The sequence below is a fragment of the Chelonoidis abingdonii genome, chromosome 1 (genome assembly GCF_003597395.2).
Source record: "Chelonoidis abingdonii isolate Lonesome George chromosome 1, CheloAbing_2.0, whole genome shotgun sequence".
Lineage (NCBI taxonomy): Eukaryota > Metazoa > Chordata > Testudines > Testudinidae > Chelonoidis > Chelonoidis abingdonii.
In genome coordinates this window covers 5039661-5062474 of record NC_133769.1, presented here as the reverse complement: position 1 = coordinate 5062474, position 22814 = coordinate 5039661, and the positions used below count along the sequence as shown (strand labels likewise).

Below are 22814 nucleotides of genomic sequence, written 5' to 3'. Positions count from 1 at the left end.
AAACTTAATGGTGTCAACTTCCGTGTTATCAAGGCAGAGGAGCGCTTTGGCTTAGATCACACTCTACTCTGATCCCCATGCCTGGCTGTCTTCAGTGCTGGGGATCGCCCCCTTTTGGCCGGCCCTTTCTCATACCTTTTTCTAGGCATTGGGAATAGTGATCGGCCCAGTACGAGGAGCACTCCTTCCCGACATCAAGGCACTCGGTGCTGAGTCTGACTGACCTGGCTCAGACTGGGGTCTCAGTCACACTCCCAGGGCTCATCCCTCACATCACTCCTGTGCTCATTAAAACTAGAGATGGGCTGTCATGGTATTTTTCCCCAATCTGAACCTTAGAGTCCAAAAAATTGGGGTACCAGCACGAATTTCTCTAAGCTTAATTACCAGCTTAGATCTGATAGGCTGCCACCACCCAAAAATATATAGTGTTTTGGGGCACTCTGGTCCCCCCAAAACATTCTCGGGGGAGCCCAAGACCCAAATTCCTTGAGTCTCACAACAAAGGGGAATAAACCATTTCCCTTCCCCCTCCTTTCTTTCTCCTAGATCTTTCCCGCCCTGGGTACGCCAGAAGATCACCGTGCTTCAAACTCCTGAATCACAACACAGAGAAGTCAGGTTTCTCCTCCCTCTTCTCCCCCTCCTCCCAGGCTTTCCCTCCCTGGGTATCCTGGAGAGATAGACAGTGATTCAAACTCCTTGAATCTTAAAACAGAGGGATTCCACCTCCACCCCTCCCATCTTCCCCTCACCCAGAGGCAATACAGATTCAAGCTCCGTGAATCTAAAACAAAGAGGAAATTTACCTTCCCCCACCCCCTCTCTCCCACCAAGTCCTTGGTGAGTACAGATTCAATACCTTAGCATTAACAAGGGGTAAAAAATCAATTAGATATTTTAAAAAGAAAGTTTTTAATAAAAGAAAGAAAAAGTAAGAAATCTCTGTAAATACAAGATGTAATATTACAGGGTCTTTCATCTTATAGAAAATGGAGAAAAAAGCCTCCTCCAGCAGAAATACAATTTAAGATACTTTCAGCCAAATACACATTAAAACTCTACCAGCCAGATACACATTTGCAAATAAAGAAAACCAATTAAAAAGACTAAAGCCGCCTTTATCCTGATACTAGAATTAGAACAGAGATTGTTTTAGAAATATTGGAGGAATCTGCTTATGTCTGGTCTCTCTGAGACCCCAGAGAGAACACCCACACAAAGAAAAGAACACACAAAGAAAGACTTCCCTCCACCGAGATTTTAAAGTATCTTGTCTCCTGATTGGTCCTCTGGTCAGGTGTTGCAGGTCACTGTTTGTTAACCCTTTACAGGTGAAAGAGACATTAACCCTTAGCTATCTGTTTATGACATGGGCAAGAAACAAAAGCTCAGATCCCAACATGAGAGCAGCTCAAGGAGCTTGGATCTGGGTGCAAACTTTCCTACGTTGGGCCTCTCTGGGATCAAACAGTAGGGTTTTCAAAAGCACTCTGCGTTGATCTAACTCTGCTCCCAATGATGTCAGTGGGAGTTTTACCAGCTGACTTCAGTGAAAGCAAGTTGAGGCCAACACAGCGCTTTAGAAAAGCCCATTCACACTTGTGCAACTTTGGCCAATGCCATCAGTAATTAAACATGGTGGAGGCCTCATTTCTTAGAAGACCGGATTAAGGAGGCTACCAGATCAGCAAGCTGAAAATGGAGTGTTTGTGCTAAACGTAAGCTAAAAGACAGAATGCCTGAGCAAGCTAAGAGAAGAGGGGAGACACCCTGGGAACCAATTACTAAGAGCAAGCTAACAACGGGCAAGAGAATCAGGGGTGTAAACATGAAGTAAAGCGTAAAGTCGAACATGGACAGCGCATGGACAGAGCACGCTGTGTATGGGTTAGTTCCTGCAAAGCAACCAAGCCAATCCCAAAACGCGGGATGCAATGTACAGTTAATGTAATGTGATGTGTGTAGGTATATAAAGGAAGGGGGCTGCTGTGTAACTTTGGATGTGTGGCATGCCCTGTACCCAGCCCCTACACTTGAGCCTGTTCAACTCAAGCGTAGTTTGACTGTATGGCAATAAAGAAACCTCAGTGATGACTTCCGAGTTGAGCTGAGCGCTTGGGAACTGAGTGGATAAGGTCTCCAAGACCACTGAGTGGAGAAGATCTCAGAAGCCACCCCAACAAAATCCTCAGAGGTCTCAGAGGCTACCCCAACAAAAGGCCTGATCCAAAGCCCATTGAAATTGAAAGATTCCCCATGACTTCAATGGGCTTTGGATCAGGCTGCCCAGGTATTCACTCAGCTCCTGCGGGGCAGCGTTCTAACCTGCAGACCACACACTCACGCACAGAGGAGAGCATGTTATTGCTTGAGTCTAGATTCAGAGAAAAGAGAGAAGAACTGGCCACACGCTTCCATCCTGGTTCAAACAAATGGGAAAAGGACTGTCAGTTTCAGTCTGGGAAGCAGAGGGAGGGTGACTGAAAACTGCCAAGAGGCCTAGGCACCACCATAAATACATCCAGCCAGGAGACCCCGTGTCACAATTTACACCTGCTGCTAACAACAGCCTAATGCTACAGCTCTCACTTGTCATTCTTAAAGAGCAATTTTATAGTCCTCTAATTTCATTGACTGGCAATATAAATGCAGGAGCCAGTAAATAATCGGGGAGATTTTGTGTTGTTGTGTCTGTGCGTTTTTAATTTTCATCCGCTCTACTCTTCGTGGATATTTTCTTGGCTCCCCGCCAGAACGAGAATGCTCTTACCAACTGCTCCAGACATACCATTAGCTGCAATATATATCCAGCCACTTGAGATTACTTCCATGCTAATGGCTCAGAAAAAGACTTTCCAAGAGCTACTTATGAGCATGCCAGACAATCAGAATATTTCATGAGTGAATAGAGCGATGATCTGGAGGAGCCGTGGGGCTGTCGTGGCCTGGAGGAAACGCCATCAGAGACAGCAATGCACCTCCCCGCTACATCTGAAGGATGGAGCATGGATGCTTTACTGCCTGTTGCACAAGCACAACAGGCGCAGGGAAGAAGCCTGGCGCAAAAACAGGGGGTGGATTCTCAGAATTTTCAACTGCAAGATATGGGCTTGATGGAGGGACTGTGGGTGGAGTTCTCTGGTCTCTGTTATGCAATAAGTCAGAGTAGAGGATCGTAATGGTCCCGTACAGCCTTAAAATCTCTGGGTCTAATGAGAAAGTTCTGAACCCTTGGCGGGATTTGGAAAAAATAACTTTGGAAATAGTTTTCAACTTTCCCCCCACTTTAAATGTCAAGTGTTCTGGGTGAAAGTTTTCAGAAGTAGCCACTAATTCTGGGTGCCCAGCTTGAGATGCATTGGTCTGGTGTTCAGAGCTGGGTGAAGACAATAGGAGCTGTGAGTGCCAGGACCTCTGAAAAATCAGGTACCCAGAAATACAAACACCCAGAATCACAGGGGTGCTTTGGAGAAGGCTGGGCAGTTTGTTTGGGATGGACAAGGATGTGCTGAACACAGAGAGAAGCTCCGCTCACAGAAGTTAGGACCCCAGTGGAACTACGTATAAAAGATCAGGATCCCTACCAGGCTTTGTTCTCAGGAAACTTCCAGCCCCAGACGATACATTCAGACAGACTTTGCTACAGGGTCTGTACCTCTGGATTCTGAACACAGCTGGCAAAGCCCTTGGAGATTTGCTTATCACCAGCTGAGATCCCTGGACCCTGAGAAAGAAACCCGCTGGCAAACACTACCAATTTTTATTTGCAAATAATGCATTAGCCATGGCGAGGACTGGCTCACCTCAGTCCTGTTTCATCCCAACAGGCCAGATTGCCTACTTTGTCCCACTTTGACCCAGACATAGGACCTTTGTCCTCTGGGGGCTGTCCTGTGCCCTCCCTCGACCCTACAGAAACTGCTGCCCGCACACCATCCCCGCACCCCGAACCCCAAGAACAATGCTCATGTAAGTGTCCTTTGGAAAATGGAGACAGTGACTAATTTGGGGGAGGGGCAGGGTCTTCTCCTCAATGGACTGATCTCCACAGATCTCCCAATACCTGCAGATTTAGGGGGTCAGTTACCTAGGGAAGGAGAGCCAAGCCCTTCCACAGTGGATAGTTTGGGAGACATCTGGGAACTCCCCCTTCTTGTGTTTTGTGCCACCTAGAAGATGATATGGGCCTGTATATTCAAGGATCAGTTCACCTTCCACTGCCACCCAGCCACGTCTGGGATGGAAGGCACAGCAGCACCACACCAGGGTTCATTCTTAACACTGTATTGCTGCAAACAGCTGGGCGGGCACTGAGCACCAAATATACCACTGGGTCACAGGCGCTTTTATTTTTCCTGGTGGGTGCTCCATCCGCGCTCTGCCCGAGGCCCTGCCCCTTCTCTTCCCTGAGGCCCCACCCTCGCTCTGCCCCTCCCACCCGTTCTGCCCCTTCTGCCAATGCCCTGCCCTCGTTCTGTCCCTTTTGCCCTTGTTCTGCCCCCTTCCCTGAGGCCCCCTGCCTGTCCGTCGCTCTCCACCAGCCATCAAACAGCTGATCAGCGGGGCCCCAGGGAACAGCTGTGATGGGTGGGTGCTGAGCACCCACTTTTTTTTTTTCCATGGGTGCTTGAGCCCACATGGGGATTCTCAGTGGGGGCAGTCATGTTATTTCATCAGGTCCCGACTCCCAAAGTTGCTGTTTCTAATCTGTCTCTCTCCCACTCAGATCTCTTCATCTCTATAGTCATAACCCTCCCTATGCACTTCTGGACAAGTTACTCCAGATCTTACATCCCTAGCACCAGCAGGGAGGAGAGGAATCTCTCTATTTACCTAGGGAATTATATAGTCCCCATCATTAGTGTTGAGATCTATCTTAACTACCTGGTGACTATAATGGCACTCATCATGACGATATCTGAGCACCTCCCAAGAGATAACAACCAAAACCACATGAGACCAGAGACCTCGTTTTCCTCTCTAGTTCCCCACTTTGTCTCCCCTTGCATTTGACGAAGAAATGCCCCCCCCCCCGCCCATGGAGGCTGTCGAGGCCTGTCCTTTCCAGGCTGAAGCTTGCCAGGCCTGTCCTCTGGGCCTGACTCCCCTGCTAACTTCCAACTGCTGTTGTGTGCACATAAGGCATCTGAGGACTAACAGATAGAAACAGGCCCCAGAAAAGAGGAACCAGGTCCAGAACAGGGCATAGGGGATGGAATAAGGGTCCTGAATCTTGCTTACTTGTAACAGATGTTTTGTGCAGACAAACCACAATTAAAAGGCTGTTAGCACAGACAAAACCACAAAGGACAATAACAGAAAAACCAAATAAGGGAAAATTAATCCACCAGCTTGCTTTGTTTAGTATTAAGCTACCAAATAAGGCAAAAGACCTGTATAATCTAAGCATTACGTTTTGCGGTTTTAACCTTTAAGCTAAGAATTTTGAACTGGCAGAGCAGCCGTTTCCTGTGTGGGGACCATGCTGACTCTCCATGCATGCATGTTTTATACAATAAAGAGCCTCAGGCTGTCTGCACTAAATCATCGGTGTGGTCAATTTTCCAACAACACATTGCCCTCTTCTAGTTGTCTTCCTCTCCTCCCATCTCTCCTACTGCCCTCTCCACTTTCTTTCTCCCTTCACCTCTTTCTCTTGAACAACGCAGATGATAGGAACCTCACAGGAAAGCACTCCATTGTGGGTTCCCCCTGTTTCACTGAGGAGGCATTCTTCCTGAGAGCAGCCTTGTTCTCCATTTGCCGTGACTGCACACCTCCGAGTTCTCTTGTTTTGGCCTAACTTGTGTACTCTGGAGAGTTTTTTCCCATCTGGCTTCCTCTGAAAATCAGGGATGGCGTCAGTGGAGATGGGACACTGGGTGGGTGGGCCAGGGCTCTGAAGTGGCACCCAGCACTGCTCTCTTTTCGGGGAAAAGATCACCACTCTCTTGTATTTGCTCAGAGCGCTGAGGCACCTTTATTGATTACAGCATATGCAGGGAAACAGGTTCACCCTAGCAAAGTTAAGCCAAGCTGCTCTGCTGTTCAAATGTTACTGAGCTTATAAACGTTAAACCGCAAAACGTCACAATAGATACAGCCTATTTGGAATACAATTGTAATGCTGCAAACATGACTAACATTTACCCATTGGCATACATATTGCTATTTGCAAGCAACTCTCAACATTTTCCTATTTCCCTGTTATAGTCTTTGCCAGTCAAGTCTGCGGTTGAACATCCTAGCACTTTTCTGTAGTCCCGACAGCAGGCCAGCTGTTGTAACTTAACAGATCTCCTGGTTCCCCTTTATCCAATTCTAGTTCCTCTTTTTGGTGCCCTGACCACATCTTTCTGCCTTGGCATGCCCTTTATACAGTAAAACAAGCTAAGCTAAGGCTCTAAATTATTTTTGCTCAAAGGCCTAGGGTTTAAGATAATAGGGGAGGGGTTATTTTCCCTATCACTTGCTTGGCTGGACTGGTTCTTGATCACATGCTCAGGATCACCACATGTGGGATCAGGAGGGAATTTTCCGCCAGAGCAGATTGGCAGTGAGTTTGGGGATTTTTCCCCTTCCCCTGCAGCATGTGAGTGCGGGTCACTTCCCAGGATTATCTGGGTATCTCTCACTTAAACATTTCCCTGCCATTACAGGTCCTTCCATGCTCTGTTTATGGCAGAGAACAGTCTAGTCTTCTGTGGGCCGTGACACTTCAGTCTCATTTAGGTTGTTGCGTTTTGTTTGCAGGTGCTGGGTGGTGGCGGTGGCCTGTGGCATACAGGAGGTCAGGCTGGATACGCTGGTGGTCATAGAAGCATAGAATCATAGGGCTTGGAGGGACCTCGAGAGGTTCCCCTGCACTCAACGGCAGGACTAAGTATTATCTGGATTGTCTAACCTGTTCTTAAAAGTCTCCAGCGATGGAGTTTCCATCCATCTGGCCTTGAACTACACAATTCTGTAATTATCCTGCTCATGTGAAGGCTTGAATGATGGAAGGCCTGTGTTCTCCAGGGCCATGGTGCCTCTGGGGGGCTTCCCACTCATAAACAATCAGGTGGTGTAAATGGATGTCAATGGAGTCCTGCCAGTTTACACCAGGTGGGCCTCAGATTTCAGCATAATTTAGGCAGTGGTTCTGTCTGTGCTGCTGGTGTCAAAAAGCATTACTGGCAGCCTGGACTCTCACTGCACTTCACACCCACAAAGTGCACCGGAGACTGTGGAGTTGGCAGGATGCCTGGGATCAGGGCTGGGATTCAGTAGCCAGCTCCAGGTGGGGAGGGGGGGCGGCTGTGTCATCTCAGCTGAGCTGCTGTCATGGAAGGCACCGGGGATTCCTCCATGAGACATGTTGAGTCTGACCTCCCATCGCAAGAGGCAGTGGGGGCTCTGCTTGAACTGACAGAGCTTAGCCCTGGCGCAGTTCCAACGCTGAGACAAAGCCAAGAAATCAACCAGCTCAAGATAGATGGGCTCTTTAAGCTGGTGACCTGACACTAACGAGAGTGCAGAGAACAACTTACGTCAGTGATCCGGGGATTGGTGCATTTGCCTTTGGTCCCGGACAGTTCCAGCCACTGGTTCTCCGGGATGGGGCAGTGGTGTTTCAGCGTGCACTGGTTCTGTCCCTCGCACCAGCCACACTCGAAGTCTGGGTCGGCTTTCAGGCACAGGCCGCAGCTGTCCCGCATGGCCCCACACTTGTACAGGTGCACTGTGGGGACAGTGAAGAAGAGAGATCCTGAGGGGTGTATGCATCATGGAGGGAGGGGGAGATTGGATGGAGGGCTGAGAGGCGTAACTAGGAGCAATGGATGGGAAATGAACATAGGGAAACATAGGCCAAATAGAAGTTATTATATATTCTATATCCAATAACATATTAGATGGAGGGAGAGTCTCCCAAGGGGAATAAAGAATAGAAGCCCAGTTGCTACAATCCTAAGTTGGGCAAAGATCAGGAATCTCACAACATTTTAGTTGCATCAGAGCCAGGAGGAAGAATGCGATAGTGGCCAAGGTACTGGCTGGGGAATCAGGAGATAAGGGCTCAGTTCCCACCTCTGCCACAGATTCCCTGTGGACCTTTGGCAAGTCACTTAGTCTGTCTCAGCCTCAATTCTCCATCTGTAAAATGGGGGATAATAATCCAGCTTCTATCCCACTTTTTATCTGTCTTGTCTATTTGGATTGTGCCCCTTTGTGAGCAGGGGCCATCTCTATGTGCATTTACCGCACCTCAGGTAATGGGGATCTTTGTTGGGGCCTCCAGGTGCTATCACAGTACAAATAAATAATAAAGAATGATAATTAATACAACAGATGCAGAATTTATGGGCACTGGTTTGAATCCAGAATTGAAAATGAGCATTTCACCTTTTTCTGCCACCTCAGGAAATGTGGGAGTTGAGGGACTAACTTTAGTCCTTCTCTAATACAAATGCCAAGGATTAAAACTCATCTTTGATTTTTGGTATAATAATATGCTATTATGAGGATGTGAAAGCATTTTCCATATTGCAACTAACGAGCCTTGTTAACTAAAGCTACACAAAGAGCTGATTTTTTGGTTCCCTGGCAATTCGAGGGGAACAAATTAAAAAATGGTTTCGGGTCAATCCCAAAAGGCATCTCCAACTCAATCTGCAAGAATCCCTCACTAACCCCAGACCTGGGTCCATTCTCAGCAGAGACTGTCTGTGGAATGGAGTAGTAGGGTAGTTTGGGGATGGGCCTCAGATCTCAGCATAATCTAGGCAGTGGTATTGTCCGTGCCCATCTGGGACTTCGCTGGGCCAATCAAACCCCACGGTCATTGGTGACTTTGGCCAAAACCTGGACTCCCATCTCCAGAGAGGAAAGACCAGTGTTTAACAACCACACTGCATTACCAAGTGCACTGGCCTAACGGAGTTTGTAGTGGACCCTCTCTGAGGTGACATCTGCTCTCGTTCTTGGAGTCACAGTCAGTCTGTCTGTCTGTTGGACTTCACTCAGTGAGCCCATAGCCTATGCTAAATGTACTAAGTCAAGTCTCATGGAAATCAGATAATCCAGTGATGCTGAGCAGAAAGCATCCTCGCAGGGTGGTATTATTTGTACGGCATCTAGCACATGGTGAGCACAGCATAGGCAGGTCCTTGCCACTCAGAGCTTGTAGTCTCCATATGGAACAGTCTGTGGCAAGCCCTTCTGCTCTCTGCAGACTGCAGCACGGTCTCAGGCTCACAGTATGCTGTGGCAGGGGAAGTGCTTTTAGAACAGCTGATTAGAAGGGCTGGGTTTTTCCCACTGTGAAAATTATACTGTTAACTTGGCCATTCATGTGCCACTGATGGAAAACCCCTTTGATTCCCTCCACACAGTCAATAGTCATTCACGCCCATTACACTCCATGCCACTGACTTTCAAAAGACAGCAATTCAAGAGAAGGGACAGGGTGGCTTTGGGGATCAGTAACAGGCTTCAGGGCCTTTTGACTCTAGCCTGAGGATTCAAACCCAGTCTAGGTTGGTGGTGACCAACAATGGTGACTATGTGATAGCTGCTATAGGGCCACTAGGTTTGAAGTCACAGTCCAAGGGACAGTGGCCAGCTAGGGACACCACCAATGGCCTTCCCTCCTGGCAGCCTCATCAGAGAGGCCCTGGACGGAGTGGACAATGGACAACTGACTCCCGCAGAGCAAGCCAGGCAGCCCTGCGGCTGCATAGGAAGAAGCTGCTCTGCCTGCTTGGAGCCTGGTCAGAGCAGTGCTGATGTGCTCAGCCACCAAGCTGCCAGCGGAGAGGAGGGCCCTGGCACATTGTCCGAACAAGCCGATCAGCAGCTTAGAAGAACTTGTCACCTGTCACTAACTGATTATCAGCCGCCGCATCCCTGACAATGTGCAGGCAGGAAAACAGCTGCACAGGGGATCCAGCAAAGGGGCAGAGATCTTGGAGGAGGGTGCAGGGAGAAGAAGAGGGAACAGGGGGGCATCCTATGTGGGGGAAGACGGGTTGCCCTCCTGTCGCGCTCCAGTCCTCTCTCCCACAGTGCAGCATGGCAGGTTCTGGAGAGAACCACATCCCCAAGCCCCCCAGCCAGAGGGAGGGCCTGTAGATGCCGTAGGGAAAGTAAAGTGGGAAGATGCAGAGCTGAGGAGGAGGAAGGAAGTAGGAGAGAGGAGAAGCGAGTGAGAGGAGAAGCAGGGGGACAGGAAAGGGGAAGGGAGGGGGAAAGGAAAACCTTTAAGGGAAGCGATGGAAGGCGAGAGAGGATCTGAGAAGAGAGGGAGCCCAGGGCCACAGAGTAACTGAGGGCAAGGGGCAGGAGGGAAGGAGAGGCTGGCGAAGAAGTGGAAAATCCAGCTGCAGTGAAATTCTGGACTAATACGCTTGTCTCTGGGATGTGGCTGAATGGGTGATAGCTGCCCAGTGAGAGTCAGATGAGCCCCTGGCCATCTGCTGCAATTAACTGGAGCCAGGCTCTCTGGCCAGGAGTGGGCCTCAGTCCTTTTCCATTATCACTTCACTTCATTCGGACGCTGCCCCCTCCCTCCCTGTTCATTACCACATCACATCTGAACCGAGACCAGAGACGAGCTGCGGGCGCATTAACGTGAAGAGCCTTATTGAAAGGGAGGTGAAGGGGAGAGAAGGAGGGGGGAGGGATAGGGAGGGACACAAGAGGAGACAGGGAGAGGGAAAGAGGAAACAGAGAAGGTGGAGAGCATGGGAGGGAGCGGGGGGAGGGGAGTCCCACTTCTCAGGTGCTCGGAGAAAAAACAGAGCACAGAAATTAGTAATTTGCGGAGTGCACAGAACAACCATGAGGTAGATTGCGCAGATAAACGGTGGCTGCTTTGTTAAGTGTGTGGAGTGATGTGGTCTGCTGCTAAGGTTACTGCTTCCAAGGACAAGTTGAAATAATTCTTTACCTTTGTTCTGCGCTGGGTTGTCAATGTTGAAATTCCCATTCCACACGACTGTCAGCTCCACCGGCAGGCTGTTAATCTCCATCCCTTCATATGAATACTAAAAACAGGAGAGAAAAACAAAACATCAGGCCCAGCGCGTGGGGCAGCCCCCACCATGAGCCCCAGACACAGGAAATGGCACCCGGGCCTCTCCACACACCACTGACTGCAGGGACTCCCACTGCTGAGCTCTCAGAGGGATGGTGACCAGCCATTCTCAGTGCAGGGAACTTCTCTTTCCTCAATGTCTGATGGCCCTGAGGTGCTAGCAATTAAGGGAACACCCTAGGAGTTAGGTGCCTCTCTTAGGTGTGTCTTCCTGATTTTGCACGTATCTCTGAGGTGCACCTTGTAGCTGTTGGGTGTATTTGCTATTGAGTGCATCTCTGAGGTGTACCTTCAAGAGATTGGGTGTGCTTTCTTGTTGTTTCATATATCTTTGGGGTGTCCTGTCCAGTTATTGGATGCATCTCTGAGGCGTTGGGTATATCTTTGAGGTGTTGGGTATATCTCTATGGCTTTGGGTGTATCTCTGTGGTGTGGGGTGTATCTCTGAGGTGCATCTGCATGGAGCTTGGTGCTGAAATCGACACAATCCCACAAAAAGTAACCATATATCAGCTAGAGAAGACTAATTCCCTTACAGCATCACAATCATTAGAATAGATTCCGTCAATTATAGCCAGATCAGAAAGACCAGCCCAACAACCAAGCACTCATTTTCCTGTATTTTACAGAACTGCCTGCTGTGCCACATCACTGGCATCTTACGTTTGCATGGCATCTTCCACCTCAGAGACAGAAAATGTTTTACAAACTGGGTGCAAAATGCAGCTACCTCTGGGGTGGAAGGTGGCAGCTCTTTAACAGTGCAGAGCAACACTACACAGCAGAGCAGCAGAATGTGAAGAATGCTGTACTGAGTTGACACTGGAAGGGGGATTTTAATCTGACTACAGATACCAGGACTGGAATTCTGGTAGGCCACCAAGGCTAACATCCCTGCTGTTGAGACAAGGCTCATAGGATTTTTAATGGACACAAGAGGTGAGAATATGGGTTTCCTATCTCATTTAAAAGACACCACCTCAATGCCCCAGGCCCACATGCCTGCATGATTGCTGCTCTGTTTATTCAGAAGGAAAACCACTAGTGACCAAGTCACCAAGGCCACAGTGCATGACACCCTCTGCTTCCCCACAGGGCTTCTCTCCCATCACTAGACTGTGGCAGCCCACCTGGAGCAAGGTAATTCGAGCAGAGAGCATGGTGTCCATTCTTTACTTGCTAATTCAAGTTAAACTCAGACTCTGGCTGGGGGTGCCTTGAAACTTGTAAACAAACCCAAGGCAACGGCTTGGTCGCAGGGCTTAAACGAAGCCCTGATCCTACCCAGGGCTCTGGGATAGGAGTAAGAAGCTCCGTTCCCGACCCAGTTCTGCCCTGCACTCCCCTGGGAAAAAGCTGGCAAGTCTTCTTAACTAGCCTGCTGGCGCCTGATTGGTTATTGTCCCTTCCTCACCCTCTAGGCCCTGGAGGGCTAAATGTTGTGGTACCCAGGCCTGGGTAGGTTTTTCTAGGCAGAGCACTGATGACTCTAGAGATCCTGTCACATGGACCCACATCTAATTAGCTGTTGAGAACTAAGATTACAGCCCAGGGCCCATAGCTCAGATCCTCACATATCTAGGTACCTAACTCCCATTGATTACTTGCGGCTGTTCTTGAATCTCTCTGGTGCTGGCCCCTGGGCACCCCCCTTGGGTCCATACTGCACTACTTTGTTGCTCGCACTGTTAAGGACTAGCCTGATGCTTTTGAGGGAGGCCTGTGAAACAGAACCTGATGGTCACACTGGGCTGAGCAGCAGCTTCCATGACAACGATGATTCCAGAGCCTACTCTTAAGAGCAGGGCAAGCTACTTTCAGGGATGAGAAAAGGGATTAAGAGCTGATCTGAACCTTCAAGCAGCCTCAATCGGGAACCTTTCCTGAGGTTTGAGTCACATGTACTCCTTTCTCCCCTCAACCCGTTATTTTATGCTGCTTCTTGCACTTCCTGTGAGACAGGAAGCAGAACTGCTGAGGACCCACAAAGAACGGTGATGGATCCTGGGGCGCTTATTCCAGTTTTGCTCGGTCAACACTTGGGCCAAACTCCTACTTGACGTCAATGGGAGTTTGTCTAGGTACAGACTGAACACAAAGTTAGTAAGGCCTCACGATTTGGCCTGGGATATTTCTGGCCCACTGTAAAGCACAGGAAAGGTGTGGAGACCCCACAAGATCACCCCCTCGCATGAGATTCCCAGCCTGATTTCCGGACCAAATGGCTGTGCGGAAGCCAAGGCTCTGAACCTTTTGCAGGGGGGTTCACCCAGGACTACAAACTGTCAGGTAATTGCAGGGTAAAAGGTATGATGATTTCTGCCCATTACAGCAGAGTTAGTGCTAGTTACATAGTAATTTCTTTCTGAGCAAGCTAAACGCAATTAGCCTGTAATCTGCAGGAACCTGTGATATGATTTAGTTGCAGGGTATTTATGGGTAAGAGCTGCGTGGTTACCATGGAGGTAAAGCTTGCTCCCAGGATAGCAGTGCCCTGTACTGTATAGCTGCGCCCGCCAATCTGCTCTGTATTAGCATTTGTATGACACTTCTCCATGTCACTGGGAATAAACGGTGGGATAATTCAAAACAGCCTCTCCCACAAACATTGATTTTCCTCAGCGCACCCTTTCACCACAGCAAGGCCAGAACAGCCTGAGACACAGGACTGCCAGACAGGGAAACTGAGGAATGGATTCTCTGCACTTCTGTAGCATCTGCAGATCTCAAAGCACTTTACAAACACCAGTTAATTAAAACTGGCAACACCCTGTTGGATAGGTAGCTACTAACGTCCCCATTTTACAGGGGAAACTGAGGCACAGAGTGGTGACATGATTTGCCCAGGGTCAAACAGTGAGTAAGTATGAGCTGTGAAGAGAACTCAGGGAGTCCTGGTGCCTAGGTCTGTGCTCTAACCACTAGACCACACTAGCCAGGCAAAGAGAAGCTGCACAGCAGCACACACTATGCTTCTCTCCACCAGCCCACTTTGAGGGACCCAGGAGATTTTGAGAAGGGTCTGAACTCTGGAGCACTTTCCCAAACCTTTTAAAGTCCCCATCATCACTAACTAACCTCATTGATTAAACGGCAGAGGAAGCCCCTAAATGCTAAAACAACCTAGTGGTTAAAGTAAACAGGTGAGAGCCGAGAAACCTGGGTCCTTCACATCCTGGATGACTTGCTGTGGGACCTTGGGCAAGTCACTTCGGTTCTCTGGGCCTCAAATTTCCCCACCTGTGAGATGGTGATAAAAATACTTCCCTGCCTCTTTGCACTATTGTGAGAATGAGTTAAAGCCAGGAAAGCCATGGGAGATGGCACGATGGGATTCCTATCAGAAAAGATCACAGGGAAAGCCAATGAATGTATCGTCTCCCCAGGTGAACTGGCTCCTTCCCATAGCATGTTTTTAGTCTGCAACCCCCCCACCCTCTGCTTGAATCAATGCCTTCTGCCCACCCTACTGCATGGGGAGATGCCCAGCCAGCTTCCAAAAGGAGCCTTCATCTTTATGAGACAGTAAAACGTGTCAATTTGTTTTGAATACATCCTGAGCCTGCTGCTCTGTCTGAGGCTGCCTTTGCAGACAATTGCCTGATGACAGAAAAGGACTCGCACCAGATGAATGAAAGCCAGTCAGAGGGAGGGGAGGCTTATTCCTCGAGCCGCGATGGCTGAAAGTGTATTGTTCATTGAACAGGAAGGTTCTAGGGACGCAGAACTGTCCTCTGTTGCTCCCTCATGCCAATGAGATGCCAGCGGGAGCTTCATCAGCTGCCGCAGCTCCAGTGTGAAACGCACGCCTCGTTCAGGGCCAGTGAGTATGAATGATCAGATGCGTTCCTGGGCTGCATAGCACCAGGGGCACTTTTAAACACAGGTATAGTCACATGAGTGACTAACAATATGCACCTTCTGCCTCAACAGATCATCTCCCTGAGCGTGATGGGAGTTAGCACTGCAGAGCCAGTACAGTAGGGAACAACCAGCTGGATCCCATCCTGCCTCTCCTGGAGCCTTCCATCCACTGAGGATGTCCATACCAGCAGCAAGAACTCAGCTGGCTTTTTAGATCTTGGGCTGTTTGCAGCACTGGAAGTTGTGGTGGGGATAACGTTTTTAACTTGTTAAGTCAGCAGAACTGATCTGCAACTGGAATCTGCTCAGAGGGAATAAACACTGGGAGTCACAGATCTCTCTTGGCAACACTCCTTCGACTTGGCCAGTCTGCATCTGCTGAGGAGCTGAGCCCAAGGTTGCTGATCTTACTGTCGGTGTCCTGGGTTTGAAGGCTGTTCTCGAAGGGGTAGAGACCCTTGGGGACAAAGCAATTCACAGGGCAAAACAAAACCACAACACTCTTGGTCCCGCTTTCCTGGTTTGACTCGGAGTATTGAGGCCCCAGTCTAAAGCTCACTGGAGTCACTAGGAGTCCATCCATTGGCCCTAAGAACGTGCATTGAGTATGTTGGCGGCTAGAGAGAACGGCCTCTCAGTCTCTGGGATCTGTGGTGGAGAGGCAAGTTTCCTGTGGTTTGGAAAACTCAGAGCATCAGGGTTTGTGTCTGTATACAGCTTAGTGCAGCTTTCCCCAGGGTATTACACAAGGTTTATCCTTCCCTGGCTATGCACAGGTGACTCCTGTTGACATTCATGCGTGCTGCTGCACACACGGAGCAGAACTGACCCCAAAGGGCTCATGGAGACTGTCCTCTGCCCCTTGTAGGCCCAGAAGTTTGTTGGAAGCAATCTGGTGGGCCAATACAAAGGGGTCATATTAGCTGCAGGTAAGTGCCTGACAGAATCAGAGTTAGCACAGTCAGGGTTCCCAGCCATTTCCCAGGCCTCTCTCGCCTCCAGACACTATCACGGCTCTGCCCGCTTCGTCGGCACTCAGAGAGCGCAGCAGGTGTACAGTGCTACTGCCTGCCCACGTGGCTCTGCTGCACTCAGGGAACATGTTACACCCACACACCAGAGGCTGCACTGCCCTCCAGTTAATTCCCAGGTGCATTCCAAGTGCTGCCTCTCTTTGACAATGGTTTGGCTCTGGCTAGCTCAGATACTACCTCTTTCTTTGCACACAGAGGCTCAGTATTAGGCCCGGGCACCACTTATGTCCCACTTGAGCCCTATTTTGCATGAGACTGATGGTGCAGTTCCAGCTAGGACACCCCAGACACCGCATTGGTATATTCAGTGCATTCTCAGTGGCAGGCTTTGGAGTTTGCTCACAGCCCACTCAGTCTGTTAATCTTCCATTTGCCAGGGACAATTTGCCCCTGTAAAATAGATATCGGTAACTGTGGGGGCTGGCAAAAATTAACCGTGAATGCAAATCTCAGCCCTTCCACCTCTAACAACCAGAGTCACAACCACAGGTCGAATGTGTGTGCAGAATAAGAAGCACAAATTGTAGAGGCTCAAATTGCACCTGCAAAAGACAGGCTGCCCTTTCACAGATGTAGCTCAGTGCTCACGAGCTGATGAAGGGCTGCCTGAGGAAGCCATTTACAGAGCATAAGAAGTTTGATCAATCCTACAAATTCCAGAAACTATATATATATATATATTCTGGAGTGACAGCTATTGGCTCTTTATCTACTGTTTACATATTCACAGATAGAGAGCAGCCCTGTGATATATACCAAACAGCTTCTGGCCACAGTCCCTCTAAATAGCTTAAATCCTTACGCCACAAGGCACTCTACGCAGAATGGCTGTTTGATGCAGGGATGGTTAAACTCTCTGATTATTGCTGCGTCTAGAGAGAGGCTGGGAGTAGAACAGTAAAATCAAGTCTATCGCTACGTAACAGAACTTTACAAACGTTAACTGTTTAATCCACAAAGCCCCTCTCATTTTCTAGATGGGGAAACCAAAGTGAAGAAACTTGCCCAACGTTACACACACAAGCAGTGGCAGAGATGGGATGAGACACTGGTGTTCCTGCCTCCCACCCCCAGACACTATTCATTAGCCTCCACTGCCTCTGTCATTGAAATGCAATCGGAAAAAATGCTCCAACATTTGCAGCTAGGAAAGAGTGCGCCACAAGCCAAAGTTTTTATGTAGTTCACCAAATGCAACTCCACCAGAGAGGTCCTTTGGGGCCATCTGCCTGTCCCAAGTCAGGATAAAGGAGGAGGGTTGGGCGTGGGGCTAGCAACTCCACCCCATAAAAAAATCAACCTGCTATAGAAACGCCAACAATAGAGACAACAGAGACTTTTACCCTGGAAAAAGAAGGGTCTTCAACTCGAAGATGCATGACACTGGGTCGTGAAAGCCGCGAGGAAGCCACTAAGCTGATTACCCTTCTTGCAACCAGGAGGATTACCATAGGCACATGGAATGTGAGGACCATGTACGAGTCAGGAAAGACGGCGCAGGTTGCAGCAGAGATGAGGAGCAACAACCTGACCCTATTAGGCATTAGTGAAACAAGATGGACACAAGCTGAACAGAGACGACTGTTGACAGGAGAACTGTTGCTATATTCAGGACATGAAGAGAGCGACGCACCCCACACACAGGGAGTAGGCTTCATGTTGTCCAAGCAGGCACAGAGAGCACTGATTGGTTGGGAGGCACATGGTCCCAGGATCATCACAACATCCTTCAGAACTAAAATGAAGAAGATTAAGATGGATGTTGTTCTCCAGATCCGCTGGCCAGACACCATCAGTAACATCCACCTCTTGGAGAGGACCTGTCAACTCCCAGCAGAGGAAGAAATAAGAAGGAGAAGGTGGGGTTGGATAGGACATACACTATGCAAGCAGCCAACTAATATCACCAGACAGGCACTGCGGTGGAACCCTCAAGGCAAGCAGAAAAGAGGCCGTCCAAGAAACACCTGGCGACGCGACCTTCAGGCTGATAGCAAAAAAATGGGCTATACCTGGAACCAGCTAGAGCGAATGGCCCAGGATAGAGGACTCTGGAGATCTGTTGTTGGCGGCCCATACCCCGATTGGGGTGACGGGCATGAGTGAGTGAGTCACCAAATGCAGAAGATAAGAACGGTAATACTGGGTCAGACCAATGGTCCATCTAGCCCAGGATCTTGTGTTCCGACAGTGGCAAGTGCCAGGTGCTTCAGAGAAAATGAACAGAACACAGCAATTTATCAAGAGATCGAGCCCCGCCATTCAGTCCCAGCTTCTGGCAGTCAGAGGTTTAGGGACACTCAGAGCATGAGGTTGCGTCCCTGACCATCTCATCTAATAGCCATTGACGGACCTGTCCTCCATGAACTTCTCTCACTCTTTTTTGAACCCACTTGTACTTTTAGCCTTCACAACATCCCCAGCAATGCAGGCTGATTGTATGTTGAGTGAAGAAATACTTCCTTTTGTTTGTTTTAAACCTGCTGCCTATTCATTTCATTGAGTGACTCCTGATTCCAGTGTTATGTGAAGGGGTAAATAACGCTTCCTTGTTCCCTTTCTCCACACCAGCTGTGATTTTAAGGACCTCTAGCCTATCCCGCCTTCATCCTCTCTTTTTTAAGCTGAACAGTCCCAGTCTTTTTAATCTCTCCTCAGAGGGAAGCTGTTCCACACCCTTAATTATTTTTGTTTCCCTTCTTTGTCTTTTCTAGTTCTAACACATCTTCCTTTGAGATGAGGCGAGCAGAACTCCATGCTGCAGTCAAGGTGTGGGCATATCATGGATTTATATAGTGGCATTATGACATTTTCATGAGCTGCAGCGTGGGGAGGTGTGTATATGGGGGGCGGGGAACGGAGCACAAATGGATCTTTAACAGGGTCCATATGTCACTCGTCTTGATTTAACATCTGGTTTCCATGACTGCTTTACACATTTCTGTGTAAACCTAGACTGAGCCTGGAGCTATGAAACCTCGATAGATTCTGTGGGGATTTTATTACCACAAGTACCCTTAATTAAAAACCCAACATCAGTCTAGCAGGCCTATGAGACTGCGTATTTCCATAGAGTCAGGCACGAGCAGTTAGAGAACCAAACACCCGGCTTGTGTGAAGAAAGGTCAAAGGTCAAGATCACAGGACAAATCCCATTTGTGGCCAGCCTCAGACCAGCACACCTAGGGCAATGCCATGAGGCCAAAGTGTTTCATCACCTCTCCACCCAAGGCTTGGCCTTCACAGGGAGTGGGAAACATCCCCAGGGAGACTGCACTGCATTGTGATTTAGTACTTGCTCTTGTGTCCCCTTAGTATAGTAAGAGAGAGGGAGGGTGTTCTTGTGGCGAAGACTCTGGGCTGAGATTCCAGAAACCTGTGTCTGGCTTTGCCACAGACTCCCTGTGTGACCTTGAGCAAGCCATTTAGCCTGTCTTTGCCTCAGTTCCCCACCTATCAATCAGGGATAGTAACCCTTCTGTTCTCCCACCTCGATGTGTCTGGTCTAGGTAGATCCCAGCATCTAGCACAGGGGGGTACTGATCTCCGCTGGGCCTTCTAGGTGCTACTTTAATATACACAAATAAGAATTATTAATTCTGAATTAAGATATGTGTGAGTGCCCAACCCTCTGCCCATCTTTGATTTACACATAAGAGAGCAGTTCTAATGTCTCCTACAAACAGGATCACAATGTTTCCCACTCTCTCTCTGTGCCATCCATCAAACACTCCTGAGCTCAGTAAACTCAAGTGCAATAAGCTGCAAGGCAGCTCATCCTCACTTGGTGTGGAGCTACACAGGGGTCTCAGGCACACAGCGCTGAGGCTCACGTGTGCAAGGGTACGACGGAGAATAAGATGCAGCACTGGCAAGGAATTAACGGCCAAGGATCAGTCCATGCAGCTTGCGAGTGGTGGGGCCAGCCAGGGGCAGAAGATCAAACCGAATAGGCGTGTGTACACAGATCACAGGAGTTAGTGATGGCAAAGACCTTCCTGGTCCCCTAGTCCATCTCTCACACACCAGCCAGCTGCCTGTGCATGATGCTTGCTGAGAGCTTTGGCCAGTCCAGCTTCAAATGACCGCAAGCGGCGGGGCTCCCACTGCTTCCCACAGGGGAGACTGTTCTGCGTGCTAACAGATCTCACCATTACAGCCATTCTTCCTGATAGGTTTTTTTTTTCCAACACTCCTCCTAAACGTTCTCTGCTTTCATCCCCTCACTCTTGGGCCAGCCTGGCTGCAGCACACAGAATAAGTAGTGCAATATGTAATGGCAGGCAGGGTCTGTCTGGGTGATAATTGCATGCCTTGGGTGATGTGATGGAGCACGAGGGCCAGGCTGAGATGCTCAAACCACCTGACAAGACCAATAATTGCTCTGAAATGCACTGCCTGGTGTGACTTATTGCAGTTATTAAATGAAATATTGCCACGAAGGCCAGAAGACAAGGCAGAGCTGGACTCAGCCTTCCAGAGCCAGAGGTGCGTACAGCATCACTCATGGCCACTCAGAGAGGCTGATCCCCTCCCAGTGGCCTCAGGACATTTCTTAATTGAAGTTGTAACTATTTAAAACATGAGGGCCTTATTCTGATCTCAGCTACCCCAGTGTAAATCCAGAGTAACTCCACAAGGCCAGTAGGGGAAGGGCCCAATTCTGATCTCAGCTACTCCAGTGTAAATCCTAAGCAGCTCCCGTGACTTCAGAAGAGTTACTCCCAATTTACCAGCTTAACTAAGATCAGAAATTGGGCCTGGCATTTCTTTTTTTGTGTTGAAGAGCTAGTGGGGCTGGGTAAGGACAGGGCTTATTGGGGGAAATGAGGGGGTTGGCTAAATCATGCTGCACCCTAGCAGTTTGGGACAGCTGCCATAGCCTGTAGAGGAATTGTTGTAGCAGAGTGCAAGTTAGCTCAATCCCTGGGGCTGCTCTAGCTTATGCCTCGGACCAACAGAATCTAGGAGGCACAAGGGTGGACTAAAACCACCTCCTTTGCTCCTGTGTTCAGACCAGCTCGGCTGGAATGGAGAATCCGGCAGCACTAGCACAGGCAGATCCACTCCCTGCCCTGAAGAGCTCAGTTCCCAGGGACTGATGGCTAAGTAACAAAACCCATCAGCACAAGGGACACCCAGGGGGACCCTCGTGGCAGTCCCAGCAAGGAAGCCAAAGCCTGAAAGGGTCGTGCAGATGAAATGTCATTTTCACCTGGAGAGGGGTCGCTGCAGACACTTTGAGAGGGGCATATGGGGGAAGCATGCCCTGCTGCTCCCCATGGCCATGTAAGGTAACTCAAGCTGGGCCCCCCTAAAATGGAGAGACTCTAAGTCACTGGGCACATTTGAAAATCCTGACCTTCATCTCTGGGGCTGCCAATCCAGCACCGGATTCACTATATCCAGACTGACACTGAACCATCTAATAGTGTCCCTGGGAATTCACGAGGTAGACTGGCTGGCTGCTTTCTCTCCCCACTACAGCTTTATGGCCTGCTATAAAGACCTTAGCAGATCCCTCTACTATTCTTCTTAACTTCCGTCTTTCACTCACTTGAAAGGAAATGGAAGGTGTTTAATGGGCTCTTCATTTTTCAAACCACAAATTTCTGCAAAATCCTGACCTCAAGTGCTCCCCAGTAATGGAAGCAGGGGGACAAACAGGGGCTTTGATGGGGAAATGCTCATTTGTAACTGATCATAAAATGCGGTTAGCGGCCTATAACCTTCAACATGCTGTTTAATGCAACAGAATACTGCCTGAGTTTGAGCGCTGGAGCTGGGGGGAAGTGGCTGATGCCTGTAATTAGGCCTTTGAGTAATAAATCATCAAATAACAAAAATACAGCAAAATCTATACATGAAATTGCCCTGCCTGGGCAACCGCCTGCCTTGAAAGACCCTTCCACACTCACATACACTGCTGGAAAACCAGCTTCAGTAAGAAACCACCTTTGGCTCTTAAGACGGGTTTTCCTCCCATGATCCTCAGATCCGCCCTGTGAGGCTGGGCAGAGTTAGTAATCCTGGGTCACACAGGGAGGAAATTTAGCACAAAGAGGCAAAGTGACGTGCCCAAAGTCACACAGTGAGTCACACACCACTTCTAGCTCTGGGCCCTTTAACACTCCCTGTTCTTTGTCTGCCCGTCTATCTGGGTTCTCATTTGGCCCCATCACAGTGGCACTGACTGTGTTAACCTTGATTCTTCCCATTATTGTGTGAAATATGCTCCCTTTACAGCTGCTGCTTTGGCTTCCAATTGATGGCCCTTCTGAACAAATGCTTCATCTATTTGGCTTCTCCTGCAGGACAAACTGCGCATGTCAGGGTGCTCATGACTAGTGAAGTTGGGGTCTAGGAGTTAGGACTGAGTTCAAGTCTTGGCACTGCCGTTCACCTGCTGGGTGACCTTGGGCAAGGCCCGTCAGCTGTCTGTGCCTCAGTTTCCCCATTTGTAAACTGGAGATGATGATCCCTCCCTAATAAGGGGTTGTGAGGTTCAATTAACTAATGTCTATAAAGCTCTTTGACATCATTGCATAGAAGATACTGCAGAAGTGCTCTGGATTATAACACTAGGGTAATAACTTGGTATTGTGGTGAAATGGGAGGGGCTGGAAAATGTGGTAGGTTAGGACTGGAACCACAGTGGCGGCTGCATGAGAGCTGAGCAGTGGATGGCACTCCAACATTGCTACAGCAAGGGGCACTGCAAATCAAGATTGAAGTGCACTGGCAGAGTCGCGTGCAGCACCCAGCACTGTAATGCCAAGAGGAGCAGAATGACAGGATTGAAGCGCTGGAATTAGCTGTGTGTGATGCACAGGATG

At 49.1% G+C, this 22814-nt stretch overlaps 1 protein-coding gene across 1 annotated transcript in view; it reads right to left on the bottom strand.

Moving 5' to 3' along the window:
- The window catches only part of PLXNA4 (plexin A4), a 677576-nt gene that overhangs the window by 131393 nt on the left and 523369 nt on the right, over positions 1-22814 (bottom strand). Inside the window, exons 11-12 of the mRNA XM_032805231.2 lie at positions 10934-11030; positions 7536-7726 (exon numbers count right to left, since the gene is read on the bottom strand). Of these exons, the coding sequence (XP_032661122.1) occupies positions 7536-7726; positions 10934-11030 (288 nt within the window). The remainder of the gene's footprint in view (positions 1-7535; positions 7727-10933; positions 11031-22814) is intronic.